At 44.7% G+C, this 18,288-nt stretch overlaps 1 protein-coding gene and 1 long non-coding RNA gene across 6 annotated transcripts in view; both read left to right on the top strand.

Annotated features, from left to right (window-relative positions):
* SUSD6 (sushi domain containing 6) overlaps positions 1 to 18,288 on the top strand; it is a 105,303-nt gene that overhangs the window by 79,541 nt on the left and 7,474 nt on the right. For 4 of the 5 annotated variants that reach the window (XR_009452455.1, XM_059692086.1, XM_059692077.1 and 1 more), the window contains exons 3-4: positions 15,143 to 15,340; positions 16,315 to 16,453. Coding sequence is in view for 4 of the 5 variants with exons in the window: in XM_059692086.1 (XP_059548069.1) it covers positions 15,143 to 15,340; positions 16,315 to 16,453 (337 nt within the window). In the remaining variant the exon portion in view is untranslated. Of the gene's footprint in view, positions 1 to 13,591; positions 13,732 to 15,142; positions 15,341 to 16,314; positions 16,454 to 18,288 lie in introns of those variants that run through there. The other variant, XM_059692098.1, reaches the window with a different exon arrangement.
* On the top strand, positions 747 to 13,104 carry LOC132232686 (uncharacterized). The gene is made up of 2 exons (XR_009452465.1): positions 747 to 6,350; positions 11,999 to 13,104. It is a non-coding gene; the product is annotated as an uncharacterized LOC132232686 (long non-coding RNA).

Here is an 18,288-nt window from a genome sequence, read left to right as displayed (position 1 = left end):
GGTGATAAAGGCAAGACCAAGACCCTCAGCCCTGGCAACTTCATTCACACACCCCTCCCCAAAATCCACATTTTCTTTTCCCTTTTATATTTCCTAGTCCGTCTCCTGGGGACGTCAGGTTTAAGACAAGCACCCACAGAATGTACAGGGATCACTTCATGGCATGGCTTAGTATCATGATCTGTGAGATACACCTTGTCTGTCACAGGAGACCCAATCACATCTCTTTAGAAAATTCCATTTGGAACTTTACCTTTCATTGACTGATGTTTTTTAAACAGCCATGGTGTTTTGCTGGTTTTAGACTATCACTTCAGCAGATTTCTGCAACCATCTGTAACTAAAGTTTGCCAATTATTTCCTTTCATTCTTTGCAGCTGTGTAGGCCTCGGTGCCGAGCAGTGGCCTTTTGAGCATCTGGGAGAAGCAGAACACTGCCTGACTCACCTTTTGTTGGTTCATGGCAGAGGTTGTTTATTTTGGGCTTCGGTAGAGATGCTCCAGTGACCCTGTATGTTCTGGGCAGCTGGCAGAAAAACAGCCCTCTGTATAAGTCTAGGTCGCATCCTTCTTTTCATATATCCCTCTTGGAAGACTAGTGTTCTCAGCTGAAAATGCTCTCCTATACCTTTCTCACTTGCAGCTTTGGTATCCATAATGCTTGAATAGCTCCATTGTTTGTAGTACTCAGAGATTAATAAAGGAAACTGTCTTGCCTTTCCTCCCCCCAGCCCAGCCCCCCCTCCTCCTTCTCTGGAAAAATGTGGCCCCACTTGAGATATGAGCTGAGTCCTCTGGGCTCAAGTAAACTCACCAGTCCACATTCTTCTCCCAACAGGAATCACTGCAACTTTTGTCCAGATGTACTCTACCTCATGCTACACTTGAGCTAAATTTTTTCAGTGGCATCTGTAATCACAAGGGACTTTCCTATCATAGAGAGAAGGGCAAGCCAGAGTTTATATTTCGATTCTTAATAAAGTTTTTCAAAGCCTCAGTTTCTTCATCTGAGCAAATTGAGTAATTATAGCACTTTCCTCTAAGGGCAGGAAAATTAAAGAGGATGGCAGTTTTAAAGTGTCCAGTGTCATGCCTGGTAATAAATGTTAACTCTTTTCCTCACTTCTACCCTGTTGAGCAGCAGACATCTTTAAATTTATTTTAAATTTAAATATGTGTTTCTTGGCACTGGACTTGGCATTAGGAGTTACAGTTAGATTGTGGAGTTGGAAATGAAACCATAGTTGTGACTTTTGTACCCAAGAGTCCAACCCTGTTTTAAACTCCAAGGCAGATCCCTAAATTAATTATCACCTGCTCACCAGTTACCTTCTGAGGTTGGACAGTGCCTTAGCAGCTGACTGGAGCCTTCCTTCGGAGGTTAGTTAGATCAGCGGTTCTCAACTTGTGGGTCGCGACCCCTTTGGCGGTCGAACGACCCTTTCACAGGGGTCGCCTAAGACCATCCTGCATATCAGATATTTACATTACGATTCATAACAGTAGCAACATTACATTTATGAAGTAGCAACGAAAATAATTTTATGGTTGGGTCACAACATGAGGAACTGTATTTAAAGGGCCAGAAGGTTGAGAACCACTGAGTTAGATGATACGGTGAAGGAAAGAAGACCAACAAGTAGCAAGTGCTGAGGTGGAAGTAAATAAACATCATTTGCTTTCTCTTAATCCTTAAGCTACCACTATCAAGGGGAACATAGTAATGTTTGTTAATGCACATGGAATGGCCTTGCTCCCTCTTCTGTCCTCCCACCTACCTAGGGATTAGACTGGGGAACAACTGTAGGCTGTGCTCTGTAGGTCACTGCACTGGGTAGGTGGATTTAGACACTGAGTGACCCAGACCTGGAGCAGTCAGATGAAAGAGAGTGGTCCTCCCTGCCTGCCCTTCTTTTAGCGGTTAAACAGAGGGATTGGAAGGGGCAGGGAAGGGTGGTGTGGCCCAAGCTGGCAGCCTGCTCCCCTGAGTTCCTGAGCTTTGAGAACAAGAGGAGGTGAAAGGGTAACAGGCCATATGGAAGCCATTTGTCAGCAAGAGCAGTCTGGTCTGTTCTGCTGAGAAGGGAAGTAGGGAAAGGGGCTGGCATATTACTGGGCTGGAGCAAGAAGAGAGCAAAGCAAGATTCCCCGAGTGTCTCTTCTCCAGTATCCAGAAATGTCTGTAACAGCCCTTTTTCTTTTCTTTGCCCTCCCCCATTCTAAATCCCAGAGGTGAGGGTTTGGTTTGCTATGAGAAAATAAATGTACAAAAGTTATCCATGCCTGGTATGTGTCAGGCATGATGCAGTTTTTTATCTGTCCTTACAAATACTTCATAGAGATGAGTATTGGCTGTTAAAGAGTGAGGCTCAGAGAGTTCAGGCAGTTGACAGTGTTGCAGAGCAGGCCCCCTGTTCAAACCCAGATTCATCTGTCTAATGCAAAACCATGCTTTAACATCCCCCACTTCACCCCACTCCACCCCCCGGCTTTGATCCTGGGGCCTTTTTGCTGTTTTCTGTTCTTGAAACTTATCTCAAATCAGAAACCATGTGATCGTTTGCAGTTGGAAATAAGACAGTGCCTTGAAATGTGGGCAAAATTTTGCAAGTTAAGTAGTTTTCTACTAAGCATCTACCCTCTGTCAGATTCTGTGCAAAGAACTGGAGATACAAAAATGAGCAAAACAACTGCCTACAGTGTTGGTGGGTGGAGGTTAGAGTGGGTGGGGGTTAGTAGAGAGGAGGGGGAAGGACTGACCTGTGAGTAATTTCAGAGACAGTGTGGTGATAGTTTACAGAGAGGAGTGAAGAAGATGTTTCTAGAACACAGAGGAATAATAAGACTACAGACCCAACACCAGGCACTTTACCTGCAAAATTGTGGTTAATCTGCACAGGAACCCTGTGAGGCAGACACCTTTAGTATCCCCATTTTACAATGAGGGAACTGAGGAGTAGGAAAACCTGCCCAAACCCACACTGTGGGTAACTGTCAAGCAGTTCACACCTGGGCACTCTCATTTTAGGCCCATGCTGGTAAGCTGTACCTTGTGCTGCTTAGTTCTCTCTGGTGTTCTCTGGGTTGGTTTGGGTTTCTTGGTGGCAGACAGTTCTGAATCTTGAAAGATGGGTGGGGTTCTAGCTGACCATATGTGCTTTCAGGTCAGGGTTTCTAGGCTGAGGAGAGAAACAACACTTCTTCCAAAATGACTAAGAACTTCGGTGGCTGGTTCCAGGTGACAAGTTTTCATGCCTGGGCCAGGGCCCAGTAAAGAAAACGTTGTTCTTGTTGGCTCTACAGCTGCTGGCAGGCATTTCCCCTCTCCTGTGAGTTGGAGGCTTAGGAAAGTGGTGGTGGAGTCTAGGAGGAGCTGCAGGGGCACCCTAAGCCATGGGTGATTTCTCCCTCTATTTTCCCACCCCTGCCCCAGGGCCACACCCTGGGAAAGGCTGGCCCTCCCCCATCGTGTGGGAATTTCTCATGAGAAAAGGGATCCTGGCTGGACAATGGGCTTCCTGTCTCACTACTAGGAAGGTTTATCTGAGAGAAGAGGAAGGTTGCAAATGGCATGAGAAATCATCTTTTCTCTCTTGCTGCAGCCTGTTTTTAGACTTAACTATTTGAGTTGGAGGACCAGGAAAGCAGCCAGGGAGAGCCATGGACTGAAGAGCCCTTGGGCATCTTTTGAGAAATAGAACTCCTCCTGCCTGTTTCCCCTGCTTCCACCTGCCCTGACAGATGCAGTAGCTTCTGCGCATACAGGATGCTTCTCAAATCTCTCACAACCTATGCTCATTTCAAAAACCACAGTAGGACTTTTGTGAAGGAACCCCAAATAGATGGTGAGAACAGGACAGCCAAGACACCCACCCAGCTTGAGACAAATTTGCAAATCTCAAAAGAGACCACTGAGGTCATCTGGTTCAGTGCTTTCATGTACTGAAATTCAGGCCCTGAGAGGCTAGTGTTTGCAGGCAATGCCCAGATTGCCTTTGTCACTGGGCTCCTCTCACTGTAGCTCCCCTTCCAGGATGTGAGTGTGGGAGAAGCTGGGCTTGGAAATTCTTTGTTACTATCCACTGCCATTATGACCATGAGCAAGTACTGCCCCCTGCTGAGTGACTGTGGGCAAGTTTCTTCACCTCTCAATTTGTTCATCTGTCTAATGCAGCAGTTCTCAACCTGTGGGTCGCGACCCCTTTGGGGATTGAACGACTCTTTCACAGGGGTTGCCTAAGACCATCAGAAAACACATATATAATTACATATTGTTTTTGTGATTAATCACTGTGCTTTAATTATGTTCAATTTGTAACAATGAAAATACATCCTACATATCATATTTATATTACGATTCATAACAGTAGCAAAATTACACTTATGAAGTAGCAACGAAAATAATTTTATGGTTGGGGGTCACCACAACATGAGGAACTGTACTAAAGGGAGGTTGAGAACCACTGGTCTAATGTTATAGAGTGTGTGTGTGTGTGTGTGTGTGTGTGTGTGTGTGTGTGTAAGAGAGGGAGGAAGGCAGAGTGAGAGAGACATTGATCAATCTCACCCACCCCCATACGTGCCCTAACTAGGAATTGAACCTGTTAGCCTCCGGTGCACAGGACAATGATCCATCTAGTTGAGCCATACTGGCCAGGGCTGTTGTAATATGCTTTTTACAGGATAAATATATTTACTAGTGGCCCGGTGCACAGATTCATGCACATTGAAAGGAAATTAATTAGAAGAATTATTTTAATATCACTGTTCACCTTTTCTCTATAATAGAAATGTCAACCAAATTCACAATCGACAATGACAGATTAAAACATGCATGCGATTGGTGCCACCGAGAGCTTTATATGTATGGCATATATGCAAGTCAACTTAGCCCTTTATATATATATATATATAGAATAAACTTGCTTAATTAAACCTGCTTTGTGATGTAGCTAAACTTTTTCCAGCCCAGTGAAGCACCTGAACTTCTCTTTCAGGTAATTGTCAGCAACACAGCAGTAAATATCAACACAAAGCAGATTATTATTGTAGATCATGCAGGGAGATTTACATATTTAACTACAGCAGTGTTTGATTATATTCTGTGCAGTGAGAAAACCTGAAGTAATTTTCAAGGTCCACCATTTCTTCTTTTCAGTCGGGTCAAGTTTCTAAGCTTTCTAAATCTCTGTTTTCCGGCTAAAGAAAATAAAATAGAATTCCACTGAATCTCCTATCTACCTACTCCAGGACTTCTGTAAGAATCAAGTGAGGTGAGGCACAGGAAAACGCTTCATAGACATTTGGTTAAAGTGTAAAATGTTTGTACCTGGCTATAAAGCAAGTCGTGTTCCTGGGCTGAAGAAACTACAAGGAGGCTAGTCGTAGCTAGGGAGAGGAAGCTGAACATTTCTACGTGAAGTCATTATCTGGCATCCACAGTGACCGTTTTTGGGCTGGGCTGTGGGCTGCATTTTGTGCCATGGGGCCTCAGCAGTGTCGGCTGTGATTTGGTGGGGTGTCACTCCAGGGTGTTGGCAGGGCCTGTGTCCCACTTGGGGGAAGCCCAGTGTTGCTTTGTGAGCACCAGGTCCACGATACCAGTGTGCATCAAAGCAGCTCCTGTGTTGAGCTTCTGCCCCCTGGTGGTCAGTGCGCATCATAGCGACCGGTCAGACAGTCAGACACCTAGCACATTAGCCTTTTACATATATAGATTGATTTCAGAGAGGAAGGGAGAGAGAGAGAGAGAAACACCAATGATGAGAGAGAATCACTGATCTGCTGCCTCCTGCAAACCCCCTACTGGGGATTGAGCCTGCAACCTGGGCATGTGACCTTGACTAGAATCGAACCTGGGACCCTTCAGTCTGCAAGCCGATGTTCTATCCATCGAGCCAAACCAGCTAGGGCTTACAGGATTTTTGAGAAGCTTAAATGCATTATACTTGTAAAGTGCTCTAATGCTTGGCGTATAATAAGTGGTCAATAAACATGTTATAACCGAGATTTAAAGGAGGCCTCAGAAGAAACCTATTGACTCTAATCATATGTGTTCATTCTCCCCCCTTGTCCCTCGTTTGCATTTGTCTGAAATGCCCAATCTCATCTTTCTTGGGAGGCTTTCTTAAGGAGGATCACCTCCCATTTGAACTAGCCTTTTCACACTATAACATGACTTTCCCTTTCACACACACAGGAGCTAGATGTTCCAAAAGCTCCAGAGAGTGAACCACAGAATGGAACCTGGTGTCCTGCCCTGCTCAGCCAGCCCACGTTAGCTTAGTGGTCAAGCCTGCAGCTTAGGAGCCAGAGTGCCTATTGAATCCAGCTTTATCATTTACAAAAATGTGATTTGGGGCAAGTTACTCAACTCAGCTAAGACTCATTGTCCTTATTTGTAAAGAGTGCCTGGCACATTAATACAGTGTGTTTTTTGTTGTTGTTGTTGTTGTTTTTTAAATATATTTTATTGATTTTTTACAGAGAGGAAGAGAGAGAGATAGAGAGTTAGAAACATTGATGAGAGAGAAACATCGATCAGCTGCCTCCTGCACATCTCCTACTATGGATGTGCCCACAACCCAGGTACATGCCCTTGACCGGAATCGAACCTGGGACCTTTCAGTCCGCAGGCCGACGCTCTATCCACTGAGCCAAACCAGTTTCAGCAATACACTGTTTATAGTCATTATCTTCTGTGTCTATGTCCCATCCTCTCCTCCCTCCCTGCCACCCAGGCAAACGTGCTCATTTAAACACCTTTTTTGTTTTCTTTTCTGTTTTCACCTTGCTTTTTTCTCTGGCTCTCTCTGCTCCTAACAAACCATTTAGGACTAGAAGTAGAAACTGGACCTTCATATATCAAGAAAGGGTTTTGAGAGCAAGCACATACGTGGTGCTTTTAAAAATAACCCTCAGTGCTCATTGCTGTTATCTTTCCACATCTGCTGTTTATCCTAATACTCCATGCCCTGTGGTGTGGTTCTGAACCCTTTCTACTGTTTCCAGATCCCCAGGCTCATCCTGTGACTCCGACCCAGACTTGTCACACACTGAGCACTTGTGCTGTCCAATGCAGTGGCCACTAGCCCTATTGGCTACTGAGAACTTGAAATGTGGTTCATCTGCCTTGAGATGTGCTTGAAATGTGGTTAGTCTACCTTAAGTAAAGACTTATTATGAAAAAAGCTATAAATTACCTCAATAAATTTTTATGTTGATTGCATGTTAAGATGTAATCTATAATCTTTCATATATATTGAGTTAAATAAAATATATTATTAAAATACATTTTAGCCTGGTCTGAGTGGCTCAGTTGGTTGAGTGTTGTTCCATGCACACCAAAGGGTTGCCAGTTCAATTTCCAATCAGGGTACATTCCTGGGTTGTTGGTTTGATCCCCAATTGTGAAGCTTCTGGAAGACAACCGATCAATGATTCTCTCTCACATTGATGTTCCTCTCTGTCTCTTTCTCTCTTCTTCTCTCTAAGCATGTCCTCCAGTAAGGATTAATAATAACTGAAAGGTTCAAGTTGGCAGTGCACGGGGAGGCTAAACAACCATCTCAGATGGTGAATAATGAAAACTTGAATTTATTTAAGGAAAAGGTTATGGGAGATGGGGATATCCAAGGGAAGGGCTACACAGCACTAAACAAAAGGTATTGAGTCCATGATGGCAGCAAAAATACTTATTAGGACAGTGAAACAATGAAGGGCGTAGAAGATGCAACAGGAAAACCTAGGCTGGGCTGCTTTGGCTCACTGAGAAGTCAGAGAAAGGGAGGCCTTGGAGACAGAGTCAGGGAATTAGCCCAGGACAAGCTGCTGCTGCCCATTGCTCCCTAGTTGCAAGTGTCATGGGGTCCCTTAGAGGTTGCGGGATACGTGCCTGTGGGGGAATGGCACAGTGTGCTCCTTGGAGGGAGAGAGTGTCACTGGGTCCTTTGACCTGGGCATATTTTTCTCTCTCAGAGATTGAAATCTTAGGGGAGATCTCAAGATAGGGCCTTAATAGAATATTCATCAGCTTTCCAGGTGTGCTCATTCAGGGTCATGGTCTCCGCTGATTGGTCGGTGCCAGGGCAGGGGGTCCTCCTGAGGCAGCCATTGTGTCACTTGGCTGGTTTTGCTGCTTTTCTGGGCCTGGAGCTGAACTATAACTGAGGCCTAGATGTTATCCTTGAGGAGGAAAAGGTCAGGGGGTTTAAACTGCCTGAGCCATTAATATGAAAGATCAGGAGTCCAAACCACATGACCTGATATGATAGGGAGGTTTTGTTTTTCCTGTTTCCTCTGGATGTGGGCAGTTCTCAGACGAATAAGATGTCTCTGGTTAGAAAAAGCTAAGTGGTTGGAACATCACCCCGTGGTCCAAAGGGTTTTGGGTTCGATTCCTGATCAAGGGCACATACCTCAGTTGGGGCTTCGATCCCCAATTTTCTGGTCTGTGTACATGCAGGAGGCAACCGATCAATGCAACTCTCTTGTGTCGATGTTTCTCTCTCTCCCCCTTCTCCCTCCCTTCCACTGTCTAGAAATCATTAGGAAAAATATCCTTGGGTGAGGATTAAAAAAAAGAAAAGAAAAGCACATCTTTGAATGTTTCCTTCTTTGATTTACGTTGGACTTGGCTGTGTGCATGTTTGTTTCCTCCCTGGATTGTAAACTTTTTGAGGGCATAGTCCTGTCACATTCAGTTTCGTGGCCTTCCTAGGGTATCTTATGTGGAGAAGTCTGCTTTTAATCATTTTGTGGAATTACAACCAAATAGGGACATTTATGATACTGCCTCAGCTGTATCCCTGATGATTACAACGGCCACGTCGGTAGCTTGGTTTGGAGAATCTCTGTTCTTCCCTAAATTCCCAGGAAATCTTTCTCCAGCCAAACTTTTATTCAGCACACTGTTGTGTGCCCAGGAGTTCTACCGCACTGATTTTGTCTAAAACTACATTATTTCAAACCTGTGAGTGAGCACTGACACGATTTCTTAAATCCTCCATTACTATGTTCAGGAGTGTCGTGTGTTCTTGATAACTGTCATCAGCCTGAAACCTCTTTTACTGAGATCTTTTTAAAATGCACTGGGTATTTAAATGTCTGCTTCTTTGCTCAAGCTGATCTGCACACGACTACTCCCCACACTTCGTTTTGAAGGGACTCAAGTATTTGTTCAGTTTGTTAAATGGAACATTGTAAACGCCCCCCCCCGCCCCCCCGCCACACACACACCCCGCCCAAGTCTTCCCTGCAGCTTGTTTTGATTTACTTTTTAAAAAATATATTTTTTTTATTGATTTCAGAGAGGAAGGGAGAGGGGGAGAGAGATAGAAGCATCAATGATGAGAGAGAATCATTGATCGGCTGCCTCCTGCACGCCCCCTACTAGGGATTGAGCCCTCAACCCGGGCATGTGCCCCTGACCAGAATCGAACCTGGGACCTTTCAGTCCACAGGCTGATGCTCTATCCACTGAGCCAAACCAGCTAGGGCTTGATTTGCTTTTTATGTAATCTTATGAAGGTTTGTTCTCTTTTAATTTGCCTCTTCCTTCTAAAAAAGCTGGTCTCCAAAACAACAAATGCAAAAAACGTTGAAGAGCAGATTGAGGGTTGTTCTTATTGATCTCTGTTGAGAGTTTGAGGCTGCAGAGACATTGAGGTAGAAGTATCTGCGGATCATTTTGCTTCTCTTCTGTCTGCACACTCACCTCACCAGTGGTTGGATGGTCTCACTGAATGACTGCTGTGCGTCAGGCACACTGCCAGGCCCCCTTGAAGCATTATCTTGTTGCTTCCTGTGCTCACTGGAAGCCTAAGTGATTGCGAGAGATAATGTAAAGCAGAGAAGAAAGCTAAGTAAGGAGAATTGATTTTTATTTTTTTCTGTAAAATTTCTATCTTCTGGCTTTCTCACTCTCTTTTTAAAATTATGCAGCTTTGCCAAATCAGATGAGTTCATTGTCTTCTTGAGGTTAACAACAGAGCTTGAAATTCCCTCTGCGGACCAGGGTTGTCAGAGAGTGAGCCTGGTGCTCAGATTAAGTCAGCTTCTTGCCCAAAACAGTAGCTTCAGGAAGCCACTCAGTGATTAATTTGCTATGCCTGATCTTCCCTTTCCTGTTAATCCCAGGCATCACTGTGGGGGCCTGCTCCAACACCTGCCCTTTGCCAAGACTCCCACTCTGCTCTTTGAATTGGCAAGAGCGCCATTCCCCCCCCCCCCCTTAGGTTCTTGTTGTCTTGAAATACTTTTTTTTTTTTTTTATTGCTTAAAGTATTACAAAGGGTATTACATATGTATCCATTTTATCCCCCCGCCCTAGACAGTCCCCTAGCCTCCCCTATCACCCAGTGTCTTATGCCCATTAGTTATGCTTATATGCATGCATACAAGTCCTTTAGTTGATCTCTTACCTCCCTACCTTCTGCCCCCCAACCCTCCCCGGCCTTCCCGCTGCAGTTTGACAATCTGTTTGAGGCAGCTCTGCCTCTGTATCTATTATTGTTCAAAAGTTTATAATGGTCTCTATTGTCCATGAATGAGTGAGATCATGTGGTATTTTTCCTTTATTGACTGGCTTATTTCACTTAGCATAATGCTCTCCAGTTCCATCCATGACGTTGCAACTGGTAAGAGTTCCTTCCTTTTTACAGCAGCATAGTATTCCATCGTGTAGATGTACCACAGTTTTCTAATCCATTCATCTACTGATGGGCACTTAGGCTGTTTCCAGATCTTAGCTATGGTGAATTGTGCTGCTATGAACATAGGGGTGCATATATCCTTTCTGATTGGTGTTTCTGGTTTCTTGGGATATATTCCTAGTAGTGGGATCACTGGGTCAAATGGGAGTTCCATTTTTAGTTTTTTGAGGTAGCTCCATACTGTTCTCCACAGTGGCTGCACCAGTCTGCATTCCCACCAGCAGTGCAGAAGGGTTCCTTTTTCTCCACATGCTCTTTGAATTGGCAAGAGCGCCATTCCCCCCCCCCCCCCCCTTAGGTTCTTGTTGTCTTGAAATACTTTTAAAAAAATTCTTAAGTCCTCCTTATTTCCTTCCTTGGACCTGGGACAGCCTTTTTGTGATGGTGAACTTCATATACTCTTGTTTTCTTTGTATGACCATAAAAGAACTTTTGTACTATTTATTTTACCCTAATAGGGTAGCTATCCTGTTGACTTACTGTAAAGGCTGTCTCTACCTCTGGTCCATCTTATATCAAATTCAGCTCCTCTTATAACTCTGCCTTTCTCAAGACCCCGCAGAGGCTCCCCTTTTCTTTTTAATACAGTGTGGACATCTCCTGTTGCCATCAAGGCCCTCTTCAAGATGGTTTCATTGCTCTTCACATTTTTAGAGGTCCAAATTTTTTTATTATCCAACCCAGCTAATGTGGGCTACTTGATGTTGGCTGGGCTTAACAGCTACACTTTCCTACATCAGTGAACTTGCTTCAAACTACCACCTCCTTTCCCAAGAAAATAAAGCCCCATTTGAAATGCTGCCTTTTCTCATCTCTCCCACATAAGATGAGATCCCTCCTGCTTTGAGCTCCCTCTCTTGTGGCACCATTCACATTCTTTGATTTGTCTTGGAATAAATCTGTGTGTAGAATATCTTTGAAAGAGTACTCATCCAGTGCCTTTGGAGAGAGGAACTGAGTGACTAGGAGACAGGAGAAGAGCTAACTTTTGAGTCTACACTCATCTTAGTTTTTAAATTTTATACTATGTATATATTCTTACTGTGTGTTTTCCCCCTGTAAAGGTATTATTTGCATAACAAAGATCCAATCTAAAGTTCTGGATAATATTTTTATAACCTCAGAGTAAGGAAAGTGTCCTTAAGACACAAAACTCGGGAGCTATAAAGAAAATGACTTTCAAAATATATGTATGTAATTATTTGTCATATCCCTATTTGACTTACAAGTATCTGAAGTGCTTATGTGTTTTTTAAAAAATATATTTTTATTGATTTTTTTTTTAGAGAAAGAGGAAGGGAGAGAGATAGAAACATCATTGAGAGAGAAACATCGGTTATATGCCTCCTGCATGCCCCCTACCGAGCCTGCAACCTGGGAATGTACCCTGACCCTGACCAGGAGTGAAGCTGGTGACCTCTTGGTGCATGGGATGACACTCAATCAATTGAACTACACTGGCTGGGCGAAGTCCTTATGTTTTTATCCTGTTTCAGAGCATAGCACAATGACCCCTACACAGTAATCAATAAATATTAGTTGAATTGAAATGAATTGCAAGTCACTTCTTTGTAGACCTCACTTTTTTACTTATAAAAATGAGTGCTAGATGACCTTCAGGATCTCACTCAAAGATCCTGTGAAGATGTGGGCTTTAAGAGCATAAATTCCCAGCAAAGCAGGAGTGGCTTTAGAATCAGCTCTTCCCTGGAGACCATCCTTCCCAACACACTTGACCTGTGTGGGGGTCTTGCCTGCTTCAGGGATGCCCTGCATTAATTATGCTGAGAAAATGAACCAATTAGACACAGTCGGAGGAGAGCTGGAGGCATCTGTGTGGCAGGCTTGTTGCCTGAACAAAAGGGTTAAAGGGTGAAGCAGTTTGCTGAGGTTTCTTTGGAAATGTAGCTGGCCAGCTCTTTGAAGTATTTGGCCGAAGTTTAAAGAGGCACCAGAAGGAGTGTTTGGTGTCTGTCTGCGTCCTGGTGGCTTAGAAACAGTGTGGGGAAGGTGTGTCCTTAGAGGGGACCGAGGAGACATGGGGACCCATCTCCTAGTGGACTCATCTCGTAGTTTCAGACTTCTCCTCCTGATCCCTGTGGCACCTATCCCAGCTTTGTTTTAGTAACAGCTCTTTTAAAATGAAGTTTTCCCCCATCTTAGTGATAAGCAACTAGAGAGCAGGGAGCCATCCTCTATCCTCACCAACAGTCAGCTTGCTTAAGAGCATTTTGTAGGTTGACGGGAAGTGGTATTTGGTGAGAGGCTGTAAGGGCACCTCTGAGTAAGAGAGTAGTGGATGGGCCTCTGAATGGGAGAGCGCAATATCTGGGACAGACAGACTCTAGGTCTGTTAGAGGAAGTGAAAAAACAAACAAAACAAAACAAGAAACCCACAGTTCCTGTTCTAAATACTGATGTCCTTGTGGTATTCAGAATAGGGGGCAGGGTGTTAGCAAAATTGAATGTCCTTTGGAAACTTTTATCTTTCTTACATTAGTAAGGCTTTGGAAAGTTGAAGTTTGTGGGTGCCTGGCCATTCGGCCAGTGGGTCTTCTCCCCCAGCTTAGTCTTCCAAACAATGATCCCTTAGTGCCCACACTGTGCCCCTCCTATTTTGGCTAAGTACACCACTTAATCCACTTCCTGGGATTTCAGTTCTGCGGTGTCTGTCCAGGATCAGAAGGGCAGGCCATGGAATCTCCCCTCCAGGCTGCTCGGACCTCCCACCTTCCAGCTCCTCTGACTGATCATTTCTGCAACTTCTCTACACTGGGGTTCCCAGTGTTTGAATGATACACTTGACACTTCTTAAAGGCCCACTCAGCTAATGGGGCAGAAGTAGTGTCTACTGGTGTAAAGAGCACAGGTTTTAGAACCAGAAGACTTGACTCTGCTTCCAGGTCTGCTATTTAATCTGCATACACTTGGCTAAAAGTTATTTAACTTTTGTGGGCCTCGCTGTCCTCATCTTCAAAGGGGATGTCAGAACGAATCCTTCATGGAGTTGTCAGAACGAGTAAGATAGGATGTGAATGTGCTTTTGTTTTTTTAAAAATAATTTATTGAATTTATTGGGATTACATTGGTTAATAAAATTACATAGGTCTAGATCGAGACGGCCCCGGTGAGGTTGAAACGGCCCTGGTGAGGTTGAATAGGCCCCAGTGAGGTTGAGATGGCCCCAGCGAGGCTGAGATGGCCCCGGCGAGGCCGGGACGGCCCCTGTGAGGCTGGGACGGCCCCTGGGAAGCTGAGAAAAATACCACATGAACTCACTCATTTACGGATAATAAGGACCATTATAGACTGATGAACAAAAATGGATACAGAGGCAGAGCAGCATTGAGCAGACTGTCAAACTACTGTGGGAAGCCTGGGGAGGTGGGGTAGGAGATCAACCAAAGGACTTGTATGCATGCATATGAGAATAACCAATGGACATAAGACACTGGGGGGTGGGGGAGGCTGGGGGAATGTCAAGGGGGGGGGGAAGGAGACATGTGTAATACTCTTTGTAATACTTTAAGAAATAAAAAAAAATAAAAAATAAAAAATAAATTTTAAAAAATTACATAGGTCTTATGTATGGAATTCTATAATATATCATTTGTATATTATATTGTGGAAGGTGCTTTTAAAACTAGACAGTCTTACCCCAACAAAAATAAATGTAAGATTTACTATGGGCTGGAGACAAGTGATGCCAGTGAATTATTATAGTCAGGAAGTGGGAGGTGCTCCCAGGAAATCCATTAGAAATCCCCTCTGCCACTGAGAAGGCTATATTTTTAATTAATATATTTGTATTGATTTCAGAGAGGAAGGGAGAGAGATAGCAACATCAATGATGAGAGAGAATCATTGATCAGCTGCCTCCTGCACACCCCACCCTGAGGATCAAGCCCACAACCTGGGCATGTGCCCTGAGCGGGAATCGAACTGTGATCTCCTGGTTCATAGTTCAGTGCTCAACCACTGAGCCACACCAGCCAGGCGAGAAGGCACATTTTTATTATACAATGGTATTGATACTGGAAATAAGGCTAACATTTCCCCCAATGCAAGTTAAGAGGTTTTTTTTTTTTTACCACCTTTCACTGATTCATTGTGTGTTTCAGCAGGTGTTATTAAAGCCTTATTATGTGCTAGATCTCTCTAAGTTCAGGACTTCGTCAGAGTCTACCATTCGCTTGTGGGAACAGTAGGGATAGGAGTGTTGGAATCAGCCAAACTAAAATCATTGCCAGCGCCCTTCACTCTCTCAGTGGCAACCTGCATTTCCACATTGGGCCAACAGCCTCTCCAAGACACTGGCTCTGTACTCCTGTGTTTCTTGTTGGAGCCTTTGGAACTGTCCTCTGAGTCACTGAGAGGACTCCCACTGGAAAACCTCACCACTATTTCTCACTCTCTCTTTGTCTTTGCAGTGTGTTCCCTGCCCCCGGAGCCAGAGAATGGTGGCTACGTCTGCCACCCCCGGCCCTGCAGAGACCCCTTGAACTCAGGCAGTGTCATCGAGTACCTGTGTGCTGAAGGCTACGTGCTAAAGGGCGATTACAAATACCTGACGTGTAAGAATGGCGAATGGAAACCAGCCATGGAGATTAGCTGCCATCTTAACGAGGGTCAGTTTGGCAGATGAGAAAGGGGTTCTGTTTTCGTTTAACTCAAGGGAAGTGGTGCCCACTTCTTCCTGAGCATCCTGTGCTTGGGGCAGTATGAGCCCTTTGATGCCCTACAGACTCCCTTCCTTTGGGGTTGCTCGTGTGTGTCCCACTGTGGTTCATCTGAGCCACCAAGGGGCTCAGTAGCTTTGCTGAGGCATCTGTTCTGCTGTGTAAGATCGCTTTGATGCTCCTGATCTTTTGTTTGCCTAGCCAAGTGCTGGTGACCCTTGACCGTGTTCTGCTAACACATGAGCACCATGCTAACACCTTCTATAGTGTCTCTTTTATATTATTATTTTTGAATGGTAATGAACTGTTTTGTTATGGAGCTATAGTCCAGCTGGACAGAAGACCTCCCCCACCTCCTGTCATGCATGACGGGAAGATCCAGCTGCCTGCAGGAAAGTGTACAGCCATCTTTGTGCTTCACACTCGGGCTCTGAGGCCATCACATCCCAGAGAAGGGTGGGAACCAGCCTGAGAGTTAACAACTAAAACTGCATGATCTTAGAACAGGGGAAGGTTATTATAGCCCAGTTCTTAAAATTTTCTGCCACATAGGGAAAAAGATAGGTGGGACTTAAAATGGTGGACTGATGTGTTCATTTAAGTGGTTGCTGTCTACCAGCTGACTACTGGGGACAGTAACAGAAGTGGTTAAAAAGGTAAGATCTCTAGGTGAGTGAGTTGAGGTGTCAGATGGTCCTCCAAGGCCCACAGTGAAGGGAATATTAGATTCAGGAACAGGATAGGGAGATGATCCCTTTTCTTGTGTGTACAAACTGTTTTGCACTGTTACTCCTAAAAATGTCCTTGGCCAACGTATGTCTCTGCACAGCACCAAGCAGGGGGCCTTTGATAAGATCAGCTGTGGGGCTCATGTTGTATTTGTCTGGATACAAATCTCTTCTGATGATGGCTTGTTTCTGTAGAGAAAGACACCAAGACATCATTTGGGGTCCCCACACTGTCCATCGTGGCTTCCACCGCCAGCTCCGTGGCACTCATTCTCCTCCTCGTGGTGCTGTTTGTGTTGCTGCAGCCAAAGCTGAAGTCGTTCCATCATAGCAGGTGAGCACGGGCGGCAGGCATCACTATGGGACTGGCCTTTGGCTGGCATGTTTGCCTGCTGGCCTGTATATGCCCAGGGAAGGGGAGGGCTCTGTCATCCGCTGATGTGCCTGACGCTGTGCTTGTTGCTTTGCATACGTTATCTTAATCCTCATAGGATGAACCCACTGTACAATATACAGATGATATATTATACAATTGTACACCTTAAACCTATATAATTTTATCAACCAATGTAACCCCAATAAATTGTTTCAAAAATTTTTCACAGGAGCATTGCAGATAAGGAAACTGAAGCTCAGAGAGGTTAAGTCATTTACTCAAGGTCATCCCTAGATCAAGCATGTCAAACTTGCGGCCCGCCAGCCATGAATTTGACATGCTTGCTCTAGATCAGCGGTTGCCAGCCTTTCGGACCTTGTGGACCACCACTGGTCCACAGACCACCGTTTGGCGACCGCTGCTGCAAAGGTTTCCTTAAACCAGCGGTTGCCAACCTTTCGGACCTCAAGGACCACCACTGGTCTATGGACCTCCGGTTGGCAACCGCTGCTCTAGATGATGACAGAGCTGAGATTTGAACTCATATATGTCCAACGCCAAAACCATGTCCTTTTTCTTACATCAGTGTTTCTCAAAGTGTGGGTCCAGCAGCATCAGTGTCATCTGGGAACTTTTAGGAATGCAAATTTTCAGTTCCCACCCCAGACCAACTGTTGGAAACTCTGGGGTTGAGGCTCAATGCCAGGGTTCCACACTCCCTCCAGGTGGTTTGATGCAGGCTCATATTTACAAGTCACTGCCCAATATACCTGGTTCCCAATCCTGGCTGCACATAGAGACTCCTGCTCGGAGTTGAAAACATACCAATACCTGGGCCTCTGCCCCAGCCATTCTGATTTATTTGGTTTGGAGTGGGAATCTGGTACTAGTGTCTTACAAAGTTCCCAAGTGGGTTCCAATGTGCAGCTAGGACTTGGAATCAGTGCACTATACCAAACTAAAACAGGAGGTGTTTTCTTTTCTGACTTTTTCCAGTTGAGTGCATTAGCCACATTTCAGATTGGGTGGGTGTGGTTGGGGAGAGGCTGGCCAATAGTGAGGAGTGGCCCCAAGTGGATCCCTTAGGATGGACTTCTGTCCCAGGCTGTCATGGCCTCTGCAGTAGCTCATTCCCTCTTGGGAACAGTTTCTATTCATTCAAGCCCTTCATCAGTCACTGTTGTCACTCACAGGCTAAATGAATGAAAGAACAGGCTAAACTGCTTTAAATAAAATGCTTCTGATTTGGAATTTACAGACAAGGACCACGCTCAGTTTAACCTTTGTGTACTGTGTGTGGTTTTCTTTTTATTTTGTTTAGTTGGGGCGGCGGGTGGGCATAGCAGCTTTTTTTTTTAATCCTCACAGGAGGATGTTTTTTCCATTGCTTTTCAGAGAGAGTGAAGGGGGGCGGTGGAGAGAGAGAGAACTGTTGATGTGAGAGAGACACATTGACTGATTGCCTCTTGCATGTGCCCTGATGGGGTAGGAAGCGAACCCGCAACTGAGGTATGTACCCTTGACTGGAAATCAAACCTTTGAGCCTTCAGTGCATGGGCTGATGGTCTAGCCACTATTTTTAAAGGTTGTTAAGCAGTTAGTAGAATAAAGAGCATTTATGAGTGCCACTTCTGTCATCCTTACAGTGTGTACTCTATTTGAATTGAGTAGCACAGATTTTATCTCCAAGTACAGATGAAGAAATTGAGAACTAATAATAGTCTAGTAATAATGCTGTCCAGCCATAGACCATATGTCTCCAATTGTAATGCACTGAAGAGGACACATCACCT

This window comes from Myotis daubentonii, chromosome 1 (assembly GCF_963259705.1).
Source record: "Myotis daubentonii chromosome 1, mMyoDau2.1, whole genome shotgun sequence".
NCBI lineage: Eukaryota > Metazoa > Chordata > Mammalia > Chiroptera > Vespertilionidae > Myotis > Myotis daubentonii.
This window is presented reverse-complemented; position numbering and strand designations above follow the sequence as displayed.